The sequence below is a fragment of the Clupea harengus genome, chromosome 10, assembly GCF_900700415.2.
Source record: "Clupea harengus chromosome 10, Ch_v2.0.2, whole genome shotgun sequence".
NCBI lineage: Eukaryota > Metazoa > Chordata > Actinopteri > Clupeiformes > Clupeidae > Clupea > Clupea harengus.
The window spans coordinates 9868992-9890730 of NC_045161.1; the positions used below are offsets into that span (position 1 = coordinate 9868992).

The following is a 21739-nucleotide window of genomic DNA, read 5'->3' on the forward strand; positions in this document are numbered from 1 at the left end:
CCTCCTCCCCCCCCTCCTCCCCCCCCCCCACCTCCTCCTCCTCCTCCACCCCCTCCTCCTCCACCAGAGCCTCCTGCATCTCCTGGTACCCTGGCTCCTTGAGCTGCTTGATTCATCACCACAACCCCCAGGTTCAGGTTAGGAACTGCCTCAAAATCAACAGGCTGCAAATTTAAGATAGGGAGCAGAGCCTCACATGAGTGTCATCAATCTTGAAGAACATGGAAGGCTATCAATCAATAATAGTATTGTGGGTAAGGTCTTAATTTATTATTTCCTTCTACAGTGTACCCACATCTAATTTATCGAACCTTAAAATATTGCAACCAAAGCTGTAGATCTTTGATACAGGATAGTACTCCACTGTTACAGAAAAAACTGAGACAGCATCTAGCTGGCGAGACTGACATACCTTCTTGAGCATCAGCACACCCTCGTTAGTCCTGGGGTCGGTGTAAACGCTGAAGTAGTCATCCTCATTTCCCGACACAATGTGAAACACAGCTCGCGAATTGTCTGATCCTTTAAGGTCATCATCCAAGGCTTTGAAGCGCATTACCTCGACATCTGCCACATTCTCATCAATACTTACTGAAAACTGAGTTGCATCAAAGAAAAATAATAAACATTTTCTGTATGTTTACTTTACCAATATGCACATAATCTACCAGCTCAGAAAATAAGTTATTTGAATTCACTCCTATTTGAGCTTGCAGAAGACCAGCGAACCTAATATCAGAACACCAAATACCTTGTGCAAGGTTGCGTTAATATTACACACTATTAAAATTAAACGTTAGTTGTTAAAAGGAGTTCATTTAAGTTGTTTGATGATGGCACTCTCACCTCATCCTTTTCCAGTTTGGGGACTATGTCGTTGACGTCCAAGATGTGCACCATCATGGTGGATGTTCCTGTCAGTCCCCCTAGCTCACCTCCCATGTCTGCTGCCTGGACAGTGAGGATGTAGGAGCTGGTTTTCTGTGGAAGGGAAGACGAGCATCACAGTGATTGACCGTCTCCAGTGTGGGGTTGGAATTAGTGGTATTGCCTTGAGCTGGTTCTCATCCTACCTCAGCAATAGAAGTTTTGCTGTGAATTTAGGTCATTTTTCCTCCTCATCTGCTAGTCTTTCCTGCGGGGTCCTACAGGGTACCATCCTAGGTCCCGTCCTGTTTTCTATTTACATGATCCCCCTTGGTCAAATTATTCAAAAGCACAACATCTCTTTCCATTGTTATGCGGATGACACACAGCTTTATCTCCCCCTGAAACCTAACCACCGGCAAAATCTAAACAGTCTCTCGGACTGCCTTGAGGACATCAAGTGTTGGATAGCACAAAATGTCCTACAATTAAATGAGAATAAGTCTGAAGTTATATTATTCGGCCCCCCTGACTCCATCAAACTGACCACCAGCAGCCTAGGCTGTCTACTCTGGTGAAGCCCCAAGTCAAAAACCTGGGTGTAATATTCGATATGCCGTTATTTTAGTGCCAAAACTCACACATGCGAGGAAACGTCTATTCGAGCGAATTTCAGGTTTTCGCAAGCGTGAATTTCTTCTGCGCACTCAATTTTAGCAGCCGCGAGAGGAAATTCAACAACTGCGAGCGCAGAGACTGACATACGCTCTCGCGAGAATGTATGACTTTTGGCACTGTGTGGGCGGGAACCAAAGCAGGACGGGCTCTTCTCTGATTGGTCCTAATTTGACAGCAGTCACGACAACTGTTTAGCTACATATGAAAACTGATTTTTAATGTTGAACCGAAGTAACGGTACCCATTCAACCTGTTTTTATTAAATACTAGTGGTGATTGTGGCATTTGACCCACGATCACTTTATTTATTCCAGGAAAAAGAGTCAGTTCTCGTGACAGTCGATGTTATCTGCCAGTAGGTAACATAGCCAGCTACTAGCTAGCTTTAAGCTTGCTGCTAGTATGAAGTGTTGAGCACCACACAGTAAACAACAGTAATTTCAGTCACAAAGTTAATTGTATTGAATTTGTTCATCATTCTTACAGTTAGCCCTTGTACTTGCGAACGTGGCTTGTCCTCTCATGTTTTTATAAATTGTATTGTTTAGCTGCTAGCTAGGCTACTACTGATCTAAGATTCTAGAGCTCCGCTGACTGCCTCAGAAGATTCCTGCGCTAGCAAGAAGCCTTTGCTTGCTAACTGTTGTAGCTAGCAGTGTTAAAAGTAGTGAAAACACCCTGATCATGGAAAAAATTACATTAAAACAGTGAAGTCAACTTTGAAAACTCAGCAGCAAGAGCTAGCTACAACAGTTAGCAAGCAAAGGCTTCTTGCTAGCGCAGGAATCTAAAGCTAGCTAGTAGCTGGATATGTTACCTACTATACTGGCAGATAACAATGACTATGTCACGAGAACTGACTCTTTTTCCTAGATTAAATAAAGTGATTGTGGGTCAAATGCCACAATCACCACTAGTATTTAATCAAAACAGGTTTAATGGGTACCGTTACTTCGGTTCGTCGTTAAATTTCAGTCTTCACCTACAAAGACATATGTAGCTACTTAACGGAGTTTGGTAAACGGTTGTCGTGAATACGACACTCTCCTGCTGTCAAATCAGGACCAATCAGAGAAGACCCCGTCCTGCTTTGGTTCCTGCCCACACAGTGCCAAAAGTCATACATTCGAGCGAGCAGATCAAGTTTTTGCGGGAGCGTATGATAAATTCGAGTGAGCCTATCAAGTTTTCGCGAGAGCGTATGTCAGTCTCTGCGCTCGCAGTTGTTGAATTTCCTCTCGCGGCTGCTAAAATTGAGTGCGCAGAAGAAATTCACGCTTGCGAAAACCTGAAATTCGCTCGAATAGACGTTTCCTCGCATGTGTAAGTTTTGGCACTAAAATAACGCCATAATTCGGCCTTTAAATTTTACAAACAGGTCAATGCAGTAGTTAAAGCCAGCTTCTACCAACTCCGCACCATTGCCAAAATCAAGTCTTTCCTGTCACCAAAAGATCTTGAGAAGGTCATCCACACCTTCATATCCTCCAGGCTAGACTACTGCAATTCCTTGTACACTGGAATTAGCCATTCGTCCCTGTCCCGCCTACAACTAGTCCAAAACGCTGCTGCAAGGCTCCTGACCGGTACCCGGAAAAGAGACCAAATTAGCCCTATCCTGGCCTCTCTCCACTGGCTTCCAGTGCGGTTCAGGGTTGATTTTAAGGTTGTGGTATCATGAGAGGTTTTACCACTGAGCGAGGTGTAGGGCAGTGCGTAAACAACACGACAGAGCAGGCAAAAGTGCTTTCCAACAAAGGATCCGGTTTATTAACCAACAAAAAGTGTTTCAGGAAGCAAAATAATAAAGTACTTCAAAGGCAAAACATAGGCTTCATAAAGTTGCTCCTAACTTAAGTCCTACCAACTGTGGTTGCAAACTTAAAGTTCATCCGACACCGAACTCAGTTTCTGCCACGTACGGTGCCCCTCGCTTGGTGTGTGTCTCAGCTCCTTTGTTCTCTCCCTCTCCCACACCTGAGCTCCCGCTTCAATCAGAGGGCTGAGGCATTTGCACCAGTCTGAGAAGTGCATTCTGGGAGATGTAGTTTTCCCGGCAGCCATCTTGTGGCGTGGTAGCCATTCCGGGAGAGGAACATAACGCCCCTCTACCACACGTCCCCTCGTGATGCCACAAGGTGCTCCTGGTTTTATTTCTGTTTTTCGTTTTTGTTTTGATATTTTATTGTGATTTAATTGTACAGCACTTTGGTCAGCGTTGTTTTTAAATGTGCTTTATAAATAATTTTGACTTGACTTGACCTGACTTGAGTGATGATCCCAGGAAGATGTCACAGTAATCCACATATACTAAATATATACAGGCAACATAGTGATGGAACTGCATATTGATGTTTTCCTGGCCTAATTTGTTGTTGCATCGTGGTTCTTGTGTGAGCATATAAATGCTCATATAGAGGACTGATGGAACTGCAAAATAGCTATTCTACTGTTATTCTGTATCATTTGTATCTTTAATATATATTGATGATTCCTGCTCTGATTGGCTGTTGCATGGTGGTTATTGTGTGAGCATATAAATGGTCATATAGACTGATGGAACTGGAAATATTGCTATTCTGTTGTTGTAAGACATTAACTCCTTATTTTGTATCTGCAACTCATTTTGGATGTGTACTCTGTCTGTCACTGAGACCTGAATAAGTGGCTTGTGAACCCCCCCCCCCCCCCCCCCCAGATAGGCTCCTTCCTGCTAAAACCCTTTGTACCCTGGTATCACCCCCCTCCCCCCATAGGTGAACCCCTCACCCCACTGTCTCTCCCTTCCTCTCAGGTGTGGTCATCCCCTCCCCTATTTTATTCTACCTGACTGAATTGTATAAATGCCTACATATTCTGCTATCAGGTAGGCCTTTCTCTAAGCACCAGCTGAGAGGGGTCTCCACGCCGAAATAAACTCCAGAAACCTGACTTCAACTCTCCGGTCCCTTCTTCAACTTAAGCGTGCTTATTTAGATTCCATCAATAGGGTTTATGTTAAATTTCGCCTGGATTTTATGTTTTGGATTTTTGTGTTTTATACGTCTTATTGTGTTATATGTCATGTTACAAGTGTTTATGAAATATGACTTCTGGACCCCGATGAAATGCTAACCAACCCAATGTTATTCATTTTAACATGATCATGCTTTAAAAAACAAGTTAAAGAAATAAAAAGGAACTACTATTCCTTGTATTTCTCCTAATTGAGTTAGATTTAATTATTTTCCAAAAGTACAGATATCCTCTAAAAAATTCTGGTAGAATGTTGAATTCTCATAGAGAGAGAGAGAGAGAGTACCTCTCTGTCGATTTCAGACTGGACATAAATCTTGCCAGTGGCTTTATCAGCACGGAAATGTATCTTGCCATCCTCTGGCTCCTGCTTCACCACGCTGTAGGCGATAGCCACGTGAGCGGTTCCTGGCTCATCCGCATCCATTGCATGCACTTGCGCCACAAATGTTCCTACAGAAAGGAATAAAGCATGAAACCCATCTGGTGTTGCCTGTGGATAGTCACTTTCATAGTCTATGACTTTTATAATCTACACTCCGTCTTCTGAGGTTTGTCTGAAGTGATTGCACATTGTTTTCACATTCCTCCTATGCATTGTGTTTTTTGCTGTTTGGCTCCTGCCCCACTCACTCTCCTGTCCTCCCCCCCCCTTCTCTTCTCCCCTTCTCTTGGGCACAGGCCATTCTGAGGTCACACCTAGCCACAATTTACAGGTGAAATGTATTTGGTGAAATATCTGTTGGCAGCACATTGGTGTTTGATAACATTTTAATTGTCTCAGTGCGCGACTCAGTTGTAAAACAACAGAGTGGATCTCCAGAAACATGGGAAAATGTCGTCCCACTCCAGAGTGTCACTCCCATTAAAAAGAAACACAATATGTGGCTCCAAGATCCTGCCACTTGGATAAGGAAATATTACCTATAGATCTCAGTTTTCAAAGAAACCGGATACTGTTTTTTAGCTTCATGGAACAATTCACATTAGGGCTGTCAGCGTTAACGCGTTAATCTATGCGATTAATGCGGCCGCGATTAACGCGATAAAATATTTTAACGCATTTAACGCAATTTAAAAAATATATATATATATATTTTTTTTTAAACTTCAGTTTAGTTAGGGCTGTGTAGGCTACGGTTAACTCGCCTTGCTCCTTTATTGATGTCAGGTGAAAACTTATGAGTGAAACAATAATACACAAGAAACGGAAAATACTTTTTCCTAATTTATGCTACTCCGATTTCACGGAGTCGGACACAGGGAACGCCTCTCCGAACACAGGGAACGCCTCTCCGACTTTAACCGCTCTCTCCGAGCCCTCTCCGAGGTGCTGTCGTGCACCTACTAATTTTTCTAACTTCCCGTACAAGAGCCTCTCCGAGGTTTGCTCGGAGAGGGCTCGGAGTAGCATGAATTTTGCTTTAGAAGGTATCTTAACGAAACACAGCAAGTTACTATGAGATTCATTACACCAAGAATCAGAGCAACAACAGATTACAACACAGCTGGCTAATGAGTGCTAACGTCTGCCACCAACTGGATAATGAATGAATGGTGTGCTAACGGTCACATATTAGAACGTAACGTATCTAAATTAATAATAATTACATTTTACGTTACAATGAACTAACACAGTTCATAGAATTTAAACATAGGTCACTTAAACATATTTATCACAGTGTGAGACAGCTAAATAACTTAGTCATTGTTTTTGAGCGTGCAAGGGAAAGCATAATTTAATAGAGGCTTACTAGACATGTGCGTTACTAACTGTCACAGTTGTCAAAGTAAAAGTCCGTCAACAGAAAGAAATACAATACTGTGTGCGTGCAATGATGGATTACCGAACGGGCTGAACGGGCCCAGGCCCAAGGGCCCCTGAGCTCAGGGGGGCCCTGAACCAGAGCCTCTGCGTGAAGTTGCTGTTATTAACTTTGCTTGCTGTCAATTGTGTTTAGACTGTATTTGTTAATATCAGAAGTGGCTTAAATGTATCTCTTATTTGTGGTTGGAAGCGGTATATTTTTTTACACGTCCTGACCAATGGTTTCATAATCTGTCCATGTGTGTGTGTCCAAAGCAACAATACACTACAACATGAAACATTAAATCACTCCAAGCAATATACATTTGCTGACCTAAATAAGATGCTATTTCTTATTACTTGAGGTTATTTCAATAATTGACAATTTTAAGCTTGGCCTACCATTTTATGGGAGCGATGAGGGACAGGTGGGGCTTGAAAAGCCCCCCTTGTTCAAAGTGGGGAATGACAGAAACAGTTTGAGAACCACTGCGGTAGTTGAAGATGGAGAGAGCTGAGGGATTGTTGGGCGGAAAGTCTCTGTTTGAGAGCCAAAATGACGGAACAATCAACAAAACTGAAGTTGTATGTAGCATTTGTCAAGCTGAATTTAGCTATCACAGAAGCAGCTCGTCTTTAAGTTACCACCTTAATGCAAAGCACATTAACGATCTTACGATTTACCGTCGAGGGGCACCATTGTGTTTAAAAAAATAAATACAATTAAACAACAGTGTCTAAAATTCACGCTGTATGAAGTGATTACTCGTTAATTTCTAAGATTTAGTCTCAAGAAGAAAAACAAACTTTTAATCGCGATTAATTAATTTCAAAATGTGCGATTAATTAGTTAATTTTTTGTATCGATTGACAGCCCTAATTCACATACATTCATACAATGTTTTCGCGTAAACATTTGTTTGTAGTTGTGGATGAAGAGGAGACACACCTTCTGGGCTATCCTCATAGATGCTGACAGTTGGCAGTTGTGGTAAAACTGGAGCATTGTCATTCATGTCCTGTACCTTTATATTTACTGCAATGGGGGCCTCTGCCAGGGAATCATTTTCTTTGAAAGCTGCATAACCAGTCATCTGTAGTACACGCACACACACACACACACACACGCAAAGTGAGAAACACATCCTAAAAGCAATTTTAACATCGGTGAGAGAATTGTTGAGATAGGGTGAGTACATTTCCAAAGATTAGTGTAAGTCTGACCATATGGTAAATGTGTGTTGATGGGTATGTGTATATTATACATTGTAATTGGATTGTTACATTACATGTTTGTAAATGTGTCCTGATGTAAATCTCACTCACATTGTATTCTGACTGCTGCTCTCGGTCCAGAATGCCGTTAATCTTGACTAGGCCGTCTTTGTTGACTATGAATAGGTTTACCGGGTTCTCGTCTGCCCCAGGCCCTTTCAGGTAGTAGAACACAGGGAGTCCATCATCCCGGTCTGATCGGATCTGTTTGGAAAACCATGGCAACATAATTTCACCAGCACTATACTGTCTTATGTATAGTGCTAGTACATGATTGCAAAGCCTCCATGATCGTTTAATTGTACACATTACAACAAAAAAAAACATCAGTGGTATGTGTGGACTAGATTCTGCAGAGGTCACCAACTATTCTTACTTTGGCCACAAAATCCAGGTGTCTGTGATCTTCATTCTCAGTCAGGAGCTTAGGACTGATGATCCATTCTCTCTTCTGTCTTTTCAGTTGAGAGTTTCGTCTCTGTCTTGCCCCCTCAGACAAGGCCTGCACACACACACACACACACACACACACACACACACACACACACACACACACACACACACACACAGATATATAGGTATATATATATAAGCAACAATATCAACAAAAACCTTAAGGCCCCGTCACACCATAACGTTCTGGTCAACGTTCTATGACGTTAAAGGAAACGTTGGTAATCGTCCATGGTCGCTGGTATAGTGCCAGAAGAGCGTTGTGTGAAAGCTGGTGAACGCTGTTATTGTCGGTAATCGTCGGTGATCGGCGGAGAACGCTGGTCCGAAAATACATTTTTGAACATGCACAAAAGTTCTCATGGAGACCAGCGTTCTTCAACGTTTAATTTAAATGCTGGAGAACGTTCGTGGAACGTTTTACTAACGTTGCACGCGTTTGGCTTTCGTTAGTCAGTCGTTACCCTAGCGTTACTTGGTTGTTATTAATCGTTTGCCTTGCAGTGAACGACTCACTGGCGACCTGTCAACGACCACTGAATGGACCCCTAGCGCACGCAGCGTGTGACTAACGTCAAACGAACGTCATATGGCGTCCAATGAGCGTCATTTAGCGTTTCCCGAACCTCCATGCATGTGGGTAGGGTAGACTGAGTACAGTTGATGCACCCGAAATAACTAATGTGCGCAGCAATCCTGAGACGTGATTTTTAGTTTGGACATGCCTACTTACGTCCTCTTTGATCCCGGGAAATTTGAGCACCTAACCCATCTCTCGTACGAAGATATCGGCGAAAGTTTTTTCACCAAGGGAAGATCTTGATTTTATCATGTTTCTTCTACAATTAATATGTAATTAACCATACGTGATCAACAAACGCAACTTACATCATTGCAAACGTTATTCTGTGCACTATAAATCTACATATTCCATGCTATCATGTCATGCAAGGTCATTGCATAATCTAGCGAAAAGCGTGAGGTGGACAGCGGGGTTAGAAGTCAAAGTTAGACAACAAACAAAGCAAATGAAAATAAAATGTTATATTTGTGTTATTAGAACTGTCCTATATGAATGGGTGTTTTTTCAAACATGAAAGTAATAAGAATGATCTTGCACTCAAATAAATAAGTTGTTCAAAGTACTTAATATTGTTATGTCAATGATTTCCACATAACTGAGTTGTGTTCAAACTAATTTAATACTATTATTACAGAGGGAAATAACTAACTTATGTGAAACCAACAAGACTGTATTAAGTCATTTCAATATTATTTGGTCAAGTTAGCCTTTATTGATCAGGCAGTGTTCATCTAACTAAACAGACCTTCATTACACTGACCTAACTCACTTATGTAATTCTAACTCAACTGGATTAACTAAACACCAACTGAACAACTCCTTGTAGTTCCAACTTAACTGACTTGAATAAGCTGTACCTAAATGGTTTTCATTGTTATGAAGCTAGTGAATTGATTTTGAACTTACTAAACCTAGTTATGTCAACAATTTCAACAAAAAAAGTTAATTCAAATCACAATACAAATAAACAAGGCTGACTTCAGTCAGTTTATTTTTGTACAATGACGCACATGTGCATATATTAGGTGGCGACAATGGACACACACACGCAGGCGGAGGTCGCCGTGAATTTGACTTCTGCATTTTCCCATCCCTGACTGTCCTTCCTCCAGGACCCCAGGAGCTTTTAAGCGCCCGGGGACCAAGTGAAGTGAACCGTCCATCTTGGTCAGGGATTGACAGGAGAGGGTTCTGTTGCATGTTTTTCTGTTGGGGTCCTTGTGAACACGGGGAGAACATGCAAACTCCACACCGAAAGGCCCGGGAGATAGCCCCCCAGAGCCAACAGCTCCCTATGCGGGAATCGAACCGAGGACCTTCTTGCTGTGAGGCGGCAGTGCAAGCACCTGAGCCACCATGCCATACCTTGGTTCTGTGATAATATATTACTAATGGAAAACGACAACCATCACGTGATATCAACGTGATATCATTCAACACATACCAAACTCTGGGTGTGGTAAAGAAAGCATTATTAGTTTTGTATAAAATGGTTATTTATTAGTAATTGAGTTTTTACATGCATCTTCAAGGACTGAGGCAAATCATCTACATTTAGTTATCAAATATTGAAATGTATTATATGGCAATGTAATGTTGCATTTGCTGAGATCCCCAAAACTACAATTCTAGAATTAAATCGCTATTTTAATGTATGTCTGTCAGGTGGCATTTTGTTAATTGGCTAGCTCGTTAGCTAGCTAACATGTGCTCATATATGCTTGATTTTCACAAGACAAATACAGTAGGAACAGCAATATCACTCTTAAACCATGCACTAATGTTTCAACATCACAGAATAAAATATACCAGCTGGGTAAGACCTTGACCTCGAGCACATTCATTTGAACACAGCATCACAGTGGAGTCAGCTTCTGACCATGTGCAATGTAAGACCTCATTTTGTCAATGAAAAGAAATGGTCCTTGTAAATAGAAAAATTGTTTTGTTGAGCTCTCAAGTCTTCTCAAGAAGTCACGCAATTCCGTATTGACCGAGTGGGCGATACGCAGGAGGCATGACCACACATTAGCCAATCAGAACGCTCGTACTATCTTTGACATATAATATAATACAGTATAGTATTATCTAATGCAATCAATGTATCATTATTTTTCTCCCTGCAAAATGCTATTACTGTAAAGTAAAAAGTAAAAATCTCTCGATGGCGGAAAAGTGTCCAGCCAAAATGTCCAACAAGAATATTTATAAACATAAGGTATCCGTAACAAGCACATTTGAGAACAGCGTAGCGTTAACAGCAAAAAAGCCAACAGAATAGCCAATAAATGGCTCTTAACCCCCCAAAGGACCCGTTTTCACTCCTAATTTGTGAGTGTAGCAAGCTGTACTCTACTAGACAATACTGGTGAAGTTACCCACATTTTAGCAATGTCAAGCATGCATGGTGAAATTAACACTGCATTGCAATTTCCTGTATAAGAGAGAGTGTGCATGCATATTGCAAGCTTCACATAAACACTTGACGTGATTGATGAACAGTTGATTTCACGTCAGCATCTGCAGACTTGAAGGCAATGAAAAATAGGAGAAAATGAAAGATTGCCGACGGATTTAATTTTGTTCAATGTAGCCGTTTAATAGGTGTAGACCACAGCAGCCCTACACAGCTACAAACACACCCTAACACACCTTAAACACACCTCTGGGCTTAAAAGAGGCTCAGACTCATCACGAAAACAATAGTAACAATACAAATATTAAAAGAATAAACATCCCCTATCTGTCGCAACATTTGTCTGCTGGTTCCGAATTCTCCAAAAGTTCTCTCAAATCAAACTTTATTTATACGGCGCATTTCATACCAGGAGGTAACACAATGCGCCTCACAGAAGGAAATGTGTTTGTGTGTGTGTGGGGGGGAGGGGGGGTATCCGTGTATGTGACACAGATTTTCCAGAGGGATGAAAAAACCATATCATGTAAGTGCAAACATATTACAAAGCACGCACACATGTACAGCAGACCCACTACAGACCACTGAGAACAGATAGATATTACAGAGAATGATAGGCGAGATTAAAGAGGTATGTCTTAAGATCACGTTTAAAGGTTTCCACTGTTTCAGCCATTTTTAGGTCTTCTGGCAGAGTATTCCAAAGGCTGGGAGCATAGAAAACTAAAAGCTGCCTCTATATGTCTCTTTGTCCTGGCCTTTGGGACTGTTAAGACTTCAGTACCAGAAGACCTCTAGCTTCTCTGACCCCTCAAGCCTGTATTAGGATAATATTTGCATAAGAACATTCCATCTGACAGACTTAATACTAGCTTTTCTGATTTGTCAGTCATTGCCATCTGGCCCATACCTATGTTTAAAACAAGCACAATCATGCTGTAATCTTGATTCAGATTCCTTTGAAAGCGTCATGATCCGAAAGCCAATTAAATATACATAAATCTAGCAGTAAACATATATCACTCATTGTTATGGCAGCTTCTTAACTTGTCCTGGAAGCAGAACATAGCCAGCTCTTCACCTGAAGTGATTCAGGCAAGTTTGTGTGAGTAACCATTACACCTATGAACCATAATCTTCTACCACCTAACAGGCTGCTTCCCAGTCACACCCTCAAAACCATGAGTCCCTGCTCAGCATTCACCACTCAGAACCTACCAGTTACCTACAGCTGTCCTTTAATCTTTAACCAGAGCTGCAGTTCTGTGATTTAGTTCTGGAGAACAATCAAACTAGTCTAGAGATTAGATTAATGACATGTAAGTATGCTATGAACACAAAAATGGGAATTAAACAGAGAAAGGGAGGAAATGTTATAGTCCTGATATGAGAGAACTCACTATATAGAGAACCTACGGCTACTCACCACAAGAGCCAGTCCAGTCAGTAAGAGCAGACTCCTGAAGGCCATCCCAATGTACCCAGCACAAAGGCTAGACCAGTTGCAGATGGGGGAGATTTCTGTTTAGACCAGTGCTCTCTCTTTTTCTCTCTCTCTCTCTCTTCCTCTTTTCCTTTATATAATCATGTATAATTATTAATTATGTAATTATACATGAGCATCATACATGGTCATTTGAGTCATTTTTCTTCCTTTCTTCAAAGAGCTGTTTCACTTACTGCTGCTTTGTCCTCTGTCAGTTTATCTCCTGAGCACTGAGTCCTCTGAAGTGCAATACTGCTAAAGCTCTTCTTTCCTCCAAATTCTATCCTTCTGTCTTGGTGTCTGTTTAACTCCCTCCTTTTGACTCTCTCTGGGTGCTGTAAACTCCATTGGCTCCTCCCCTAACCATGGGCCACGTCCCGTAATTGAGAACATTGCAGCCTCAGGTCATGATTGCATGATTGTGTAACTGACATGTCTGAACTTCTTGGTGAACACATCTGATGCATCTGGGTTCTGTTTTTTTTTTACAATAATTGTAATTATTAACATTAAACAATACAGTTTTCTCAGATGCTTTGGTACATTTCAAAACAGTAAGTTCATTTCTCGACACAAACAGCACCACACAATAGATTACCTGCGAAAGCCTGTTCGAAGTGATATGATGACAAAATATGGTCTCAAAAGTAAATAATTACATCAATGAATGTCATTACCTTCACAAAGTCCTTTTGTCATGGTATATAACCACATAACCCATGCGGCCACATGCATGCATTCTATATCCTGTTTTGGAGTTTGGTCAGTAAAATGGGCTTGGCAAAACTTTTTCCAAGAAACCATTAAGCATTGTTTACCTCTTAGGCTGTCCTTTAATCTTTAACCAGAGGCGCAGTTCTGAGGAAGCACTTATTGCATATGATTTAGTTCTGGAGAACAATCAAACTAGTTTAGAGATTAGATTATTTACATGCAAGTATGCAATGAGCATAAAATGGGAATTAAACACAGAGAGAGGGAGGAGATGTTATAGTAGGAGAAGAGAATACACTGATAAGTATGTATGTCATCCTGATATGAGAGACATTTTTTGCTGTAGAAGTAGACTGATTGAGGTTAAGAAAACAGAACCTTTGTTAGGATTTTCAAAGTACATGGTTACTAAAGTAGGTCAACAACTAAAATACATTATAATGAACAATATGCTTACTGTGCTTGTTTGTGTGTGTGTGTGTGCAAAGGGCATGTGCATTGTACATATGTCACTCTTCAGTTGTTTGCCTATTCAAATGAAATAAATACAAAAAGATACACAGTAATATGTTACTGCTCATTGAGTTCAAACACTGAAATGGCTTTAGTGTTGAAAAGAAGACCAGACCAGACCAGATCAGAGAACTTCAAACATTGTAATTTAACCTCAATAGAGTTTTGAAAAGGCTATACAATAAAAATGGACTTCAGGATTCCTTATTGCTTGACTTATATTTACAATCGAACATCTTGTTTTGTGTATAACTGAAATAAGTCTTTCAGACTTCAGTAGAATTGTTCATATTTGTGTGTTTTTGTCCCAAAGTGTTGTTCTGTGTTTCCCACAAAGAGAGAATAAAGCCCAGAGGCTCTTTTCATGGGGATGCACATTCCAAATCGTGAAGAGTGCTGTTGATCAACATTTGGAGAATAGCCTTTTTTATCAAATTTGAGAAACAAACAAAAGTAATTGGATTAGAATCCACTCATTGACATTTCACATGACTACATAAGTAACCCTATTTCCAGGACGAACAGAGCTGTCGTATCAGATGAAAACATAACACCTTCAAAGACAATATGATATAGTGTTCCACTCAACAGTATAAAAACAAAACAAACAAACAAAAAAACACATTCAAAAAATGTATAAACGATGAAGGTGACAGTGGAATTAAATCTCAGCCAAAGTAAAGAGTACACAGAAATCCCATCCACATATCGCATATTATCAACCAGCTAAACCTGGACATACAACTAAAACCTCTCTGCCTGTACAAGCATATTCCCATTGGCTCCCCCTTAGGGAGAGAAGAGAGTCTGTATCTCTGACTCATTTCTCCCCAGATTTCAGGCCACAGTAGGAAAAGCCTTGTCTGAGCAGGTGTGTGTGGAAATGAAATGAAATGCCCTGAAATGCCCTGTATTGTTATTCCTTGGCTTTTTATACTTATTATTATTCTCTTCACCAATTTCTGCGTTTAGTTCAGCTGGAACCGCTTAACGTAGAAACTTTGTTTCAAACTTTTTTGCGTAGGTCTTGTAAAGGACACATCAGCTATGTATTATACTTTTTAAGATATATAAAAAAAACAAATACAATTTCTCCAATTGACATGGGACATCATCATAGGGTCATTTCCTTTTTTCCTCCATGCCATGTCTATATCTTCCACTTTATCCATCGATCATTCTTAAATCTCCTTCCTCCCCTATGTCCATTATCTTGCCTACTTTCACTCATTCTCTCCCTCTGTAGAACCTCCATCCACCTCCATCTCACTTCTCATGCTCCTATCTAAAACCATTGAGAGGGCAGCTTCCAAACAGGTCACCGAGTTCCTGTCAAAGAACAATCTCCTCGATCCAAACCAGTCTGGATTCAAAAGCGGTCACTCCACCGAAACAGCCCTGCTGTCTGTAACGGAGCCCTTAAAAACAGCTAGAGCAGCAGCTCAATCCTCGGCTCTCGTCCTGCTTGACTTATCAGCTGCGTTTGATACAGTCAACCACCGCATCCTTCTGTCCATACTGTCAAGTATGGGCATTTCTGGCAACGCGCACTCCTGGTTTGAATCCTACCTCACTGGGCGCTCGTTCAATGTGTCTTGGCAAGGTCAGCTGTCTGTACCTCACCTCCTCACCACTGGGGTGCCCCAAGGCTCGGTGATGGGACCACTTCTCTTTGCCATATACACCACCTCGTTGGGCCCTATCATCCGCTCGCATGGGTTTTCCCTTTCACTGTTATGCCGATGATACTCAACTGTTTCTGTCTTTCCCTCCTGAGGACACCACGGTCTCAACGCGGATCTCGGACTGTCTTGCTGATATATCCACATGGATGAAAAATCACCACCTTCAGCTGAACCTGGCCAAAACGGAGCTGATGGTCTTCCCAGCCAAACAGGTCATCCACCATAACATCAATATCAATATTGACTCTTTATCTCTTGTTCCATCCAAAACAGCAAGAAACCTGGGGGTCATTTTGATGACCAACTGACCTTCACGGCCCACATCGCCTCTGTCTCCAGGTCGTGCCGCTTTGCGCTATACAACATCCGCAAAATCAGGCCGTACCTAACCCAGTATGCCACCCAGCTGCTGGTGCAAACCTTGGTGAGTTCCCGCCTTGACTACTGCAACGCCCTCCTAACGGGCCTGCTGGCTTGCGTGGTGAAACCATTACAGATGATCCAGAACGCGGCGGCGCGCCTGGTGTTCAACCAACCGAAAAGGGCACACGTCACCCCACTACTCATTGAGCTCCACTGGCTGCCGGTAGCTGCTCGCATTAAGTTCAAGTCACTTATGCTTGCCTACAGAGTGCTTGCTGGTTCTGCTCACTCCTACCTAAATGCTCTTGTAAGGGCAAATGTCACACCCAGGACGCTGCGCTCGTCTAGTGAGCGTCGTTTGGCACTGCCGTCGGTGCAAGCACGGCAATCCAAACTATTCTCATTTGTAGTTCCACGTTGGTGGAACGAACTGCCTAGTACTACCAGAGCAGGGGCGTCCCTCTCTACCTTCAAGAAGCTTTTGAAGACCCAACTCTTCAGAGAGCACCTCCCTTCCTAACTGGCACCTTGACTAGCGCTTAACTTGCACTTCAGCAGTTACATTCCTGCACTTCTTTTTCCTTTCTAGGTCGTTTTTCTAATTCTTATGAAGAGTATTATTTATTGTTACACCATGTTCTTTATTGCTATTAGGGAGAACAGGCTGAGCCTGTGAAATGTGTCTGCCTATATCAGCCCGCTCCATTTGCCATTCTGTTCCCAATAAATTCCCCAAATTCTTTTCTCTGTGAGATTGTTACAGTGGTGTCGTCAGTAGGATCCGAAGATGGCCACGCTTGAGAAGATGGGAAAACGGCTGGAAGAATTGGAGTTGGGGCCACCGCTTAAAAGCATCATTCCAAGGCTCTTGCTGGAGAGCCTGTACATGACCCCAGCCCAGGATAGACGGCCATTGACTGACACAGATAGGCAGTGGGGAGAAGACTGCACTGCTGTTCCGGTGGTAGCTGCTCTGATAATGTTGACAGCCACATTCTGTCTCCAGCAGCAGATTCCCAGTCTTCAGAAGCCACCAGCGTGACCAGTGACCATTGACTCTGAGCAGTTGCCACGAAACCAAGCTCAGGATCCTGTCCTCATGCCAGGTCCAGTCCTGGGTGGGGATGACTCATGACCGCCCTGGGCTGCCAACTGAGCCCCCGATCTCGAGACCAATGATAGCACTATTCAAAACAAAGTAATGAAGTAATAATTTAAGGAGGTGAATTAAGTACTATATCATTAGAGAAGTTCAAGTGAGGTGAGGCAAAGACATGAGCAATTCTTATGTAATTCAGTGGCTCAGCCATTAAAAGCTGAAAGTTCACCCTTTCTGTTTTGGTTAGACAGTGGTTATGAAATCAAATTTGCATAGACGCCCAGGTGAAAAAGAAAAATACTTCAGTAGTATTTTTCTTCAATGCACTGAAATAATGTTGCTGTCCGTCTTTGGTCCAAGATTAGGTTTGCAGGTAGTCAGGAACTCAGGAAAGTGTTCAGCGTTAGAAAGAGTGTCACATTTCAGTCTGAGGAATTATCGGTGTTATTGATGTGTGTAATCATGTGGGTGTTGTATGATTGTGTGTTGTGCTCTAACCAGTGGGCAGGGGGGAACGTTGTGGCAATTACTGTGGACTAATGAACTGATGGACTAATGGCCACAAAGTGTTGATCTTATGATTGGACACTGGACGGAGGAATCCCTTTCATACAGGGTGACTGGAAGGAACGGTAGGTGATTTCCCAGGTGACCCTGGAGTTATGACGCGATCCAGCAGCGACACGACGGACGACAACAATCACCAGCCAGCCGGCGTGTGGGAAGAGATGCATGTTAGCATGCCAGCTAAAGGGAAGTGGTTGTACTAATTCAAGTGGATACTCTGTGTGAATGGGTCAGCTTCTAGCCTGCCGGTTGGTGAGTGTGTGCTTTTTGTCCAGAGCTACCGTCAGAGGAGAAGCAGAAGCGGCATCGGGAGGAAGAGTGCGAGAGCCAGAGAGCCAGATTGTGTGGAAGTGCGACGGTGGCGTGATCTTCCCTCCCTCACCCTGCAGCGATGAACCGCTGTTTCGCTTGCTCCTGGACTTATTGAACTGGTGGAGTTTGGGTGTTTTGCTGTGTTTTGGTCGGCGTGGGGGATGCTGCCGACCAAAAGTGTTTTTCTTCATCACCCGGCAGCGCACCCGCTTAGCGGGGCAGGCATGAACTGGGCGAGCCCCTCTTATTGGGTTTCACTTGCTGGGGAGGTAAGTGCAGCCTAACGTGACGAGCGGCTGTTTAGTGTAGCGTGGGAGCGAACTTTAATAGTGGTGTAGCTTGCTGTGGGTGTGTGTGAGCCATCTGTGCACAGACATTTTGTGTGAATTGTAGCACCAGTGTTTTGCCTAGCTGGGAATGATATTGGGGGCTTTACTGTGAGTTGAGTTTGTTTCTAATGTATTGCATGTCTTATTTCTAATCGGCCTCTCTGCAAATAAGTTGTAGTTTAATAGTGTACATGCGGAAGTAGGCTATTATACGTTACACAGAGAAGTTTCAGGCAGTTTTCATAGAGTTTGGTCCGTCTAATGATATTTAAACCAGTGGGCAGTTGGCTAGCTGTAGCCTACTGTTTGTTTGCTAACTGGCTATTGAAGTACAGCGAGTGAACAGAACGAGAGGACTGTTATCGGCCAGCGCGAGGAGACACGGGATCGCCAAGCAGGAGAGAAGCCACACAAGCGGACAGTGCGTGAGTCTGGCGGCAGCTACTGACGGCGGTGCACGGAATTCCTCTGTGCCCGGAGCTCATCACGTTCGTGAGTTATCAGCTAGTTTCAGTGGCGGTGCCAGACATTTTTTTCTGCAGGTGCTATGGGGGAGCTCGGCGTTTTAGTGAGGGTGCTATGAAATGAGGATGATAGCCTATGTGTCACATGGTTCTCTACTACAACAATTTTACATGTTTGCTCTATGAAGCGTCTTTGGGGTCCATGAAAAGCGCTAAACAAACCGATTGTATTATTATTATCATTATCTAGGCTTCTTCCGACAGACACGCACATCTGCGACGGTCACTGACAAAAGGCATACAGCATGTTATAGAGTCCGCAATCCCAAATACCTAATTTACTTTAAAACACTTGTGGTAGTGAGGATTAAAGTTTGGCGACAGGTGACCACTACCATGTCAGATAGAGTGAAATTAATCTGGGAATAGCAGATAGAATGAACTAAAACAGTCAAAGAGTCAGAAATGCGTTAAAAAGGTATATATTATTTCAGTTCACAATCATCAGTAATCACTTAGAACCTTATGTATACCTAGCACACAGACAGACTGCTTGTCTTAGGCTAAAGAGTCTCTGATTTTTTTAAGGCGGCTCCAAAAAAATCCAAAAAAGAGGAAAAAGGCAAAAAGTTAAAATCTTCGGCAAAAAAGGGCATCTTTGTTGCTAATCAACCGAAACCAGTCTTCAGCGACACAGGGCAATCAATGCATGCAACAAATCAGACAGCTTTCATTCATGTTACACAGCTAACAATACCTTAGTTGCATTGTACTCCAACCACGCAAACTGTCCCAACCAGCTTTTACAAAAACTCCTTTGTTGGACTCCAAACATGCAAGGTGGATATTTCTGGAGTTTTGGTCTTCTCGGACCATCCTGAGCGTTCATGCTAATGTCACTGATGCTGCTAGCACCATGGTTAGCACCCTCAGTAGTGGTGGAGGGTTGACCTCCTTGACCACAACGTTCCTCTCCGTAAAAATCCACACCAGATACCCCTGGCATTTCTTTTACTTCTACGTCACTCTTGTTTCTTAATCGTTCTTCCAAACATGGACATTTAGGTAGCAAAAACCGATGCATTGTTGATATTCACTTGAAACCACCACGCACTAGCTCGCTTTTTTCTTCAACTGTCCGGTAACGTCAACATTCAAGCTTGCGACGTGAAAGTTGGGTCAAAGGTTATGACAGAATGATTGCTCTGTGTCTAAAACAATCTGTTCATTTCAATCTGTTATTATTTTCTTTTGTGAGTTAAATATTATCACACAATAAATAACGCAGAATGAAATTAAATAACAATAATAAATAAACCATTATTTTCTTGGGGGTGCTATGGGGGTGCTATGGCTAATCCAGGGGGAGCTAGAGCACCCCCTAGCCCCCCCTGGCTAGTTTTGTTTTGCTGCGCATTGCGTGAAGAGGCCAGTTTACGTTTTAAAGGCCACAACGCTCACAAGCAACAACTCAGATCTGCAACCGGAACAGTTCATGGTTGGGGTTGTTTCAAATAGATAAATGCCGGCTTAGTTTATCACTTTATGGGCCCATAAAGTGATATGTTTGATGTAATCTATGCTTGTATATGATTTGTATGAGGTTATAGGTAACCAGTCCAGTTTGGTTAAACAAGCAGGATAACTGCTATCATTTGACAAAGTATCTGATTGAAATTCATGACAGTGCATTCTACTTTTATTTTATATTCAGTGGTATCTATTCTCATTTATTTTATTTTATACCTGTTGAATTCATTTTCAATACAAGTACTTAAACTATACCTTAAGGGTGGAAATTCATGTTTCTATGCATTATTGAGTATTAAGTGGGTTATTACAGTCAAGTTAGTCTAGGTTCCAAGAGGGTTAAGTGCAGTAAGTACCATTATAATATTCACAGCATAATTCACATTACGTTGATTTAATTCATATAAGAGAGAAAGAACTCAGGGCGTCACTGACAGTGCCACATATATGGGCTGGGGGCGCTACAGCTACCTCACCTTCCCTTTCGCAGCAGAGGTGATGGCAAGAGACAGATTCAGACAGATATCCTGGAATGTGCACATGAGCGACCCGGATGAGGACAGAGTGAATGATGCAAAGAGGGGAACCTCAGCACATGACAGAGTGTTTCGGCTCAAACCCCTCATGGGCAGTATCCAGAATGCCTGTAAGGCATTCTATCAGCCTCGCAGCAACATTGCTGTGGATGAGCGTATGGTGGCTTCCATATGCCACTATATGCGCCAGTACATGAAGGACAAACCAACTAAGTGGGGTTTCAAGTTGTTTGTGCTAGCAGACTCCAGCAATAGGTACACTGTGGACTTTTCTGTATACACTGGAAAGAACAACTTCATCACAGGGCAAGGCCTCTCTTATCACTGATTGACAAACGGTATTTGGGGTCTGGATACCATGTATACATGTACAATTACTACACAAGCCCAAAGCTTTTGAAGGACTTGTTTGCTGCTAAGTTTGGTGCTTGTGGGACATACAGAGACTTCCGAAAGGAGTGCCCACGCAGTGCTGTTAATGAACTGACAAAGAAGTCCCCAAGAGGATCATACTGCTGGATTAGGGATGGTCCTCTTCTCTTTGTGAAATGGATGGATACACGAGAGGTTTCTGTCTGCTCCACCATCCATGCAGCCTACACTGGGGATATCGCAAAGAGGAGAGTGAAATCCAAACAGGGTGTCTGGTCTTTACAGTCTGTTCCATGCCCCCAACCTGTGGCTGAATACAACAAGTTCATGGGAGGTGTGGATTTATCAGACCAGTTGATCCAATATTACACAACACAACACAAAACTTTGATGTGGTACAAGAAAGTCTTTTTTCACTTCCTGGACATTGCTGCAACCAATGCTTACCTTCTCCATAAAGAACTCACACAAAACATGCAGAAGGACCGCATGAGCCACAAGGCTTTCATTGAGGAGCTCGGTGCAGAGCTGTTTGGTATTCCAGTGAAAACTAAGCCAAAAACGGTTCCTATACTGGATGCATACATTTTTCACACGCCATTCTGTGAGGTTGAGCCTCGGTGGAATGGTGAGAAGAACACTTGTGATAACCGCAAGAGCTGTGAAAATTGCAAG

General features: G+C 42.4%; 1 protein-coding gene across 1 annotated transcript; it reads right to left on the reverse strand.

Annotated features, from left to right (window-relative positions):
* Positions 1–44: 44 nt before the first annotated feature.
* Positions 45–12890, reverse strand: LOC116222088 (desmoglein-2-like; the record flags this gene model as incomplete). Its single annotated transcript, XM_031574842.2, has 8 exons — positions 12521–12890; positions 8019–8144; positions 7694–7846; positions 7317–7461; positions 4847–5013; positions 847–981; positions 413–598; positions 45–164 (listed from the first exon to the last, which is right to left on the reverse strand). Coding segments are annotated over exons 1-8 (1077 nt in total), but the record flags the coding sequence as incomplete, so codon positions are not given.
* Between the last annotated feature and the right edge of the window lie 8849 nt (positions 12891–21739).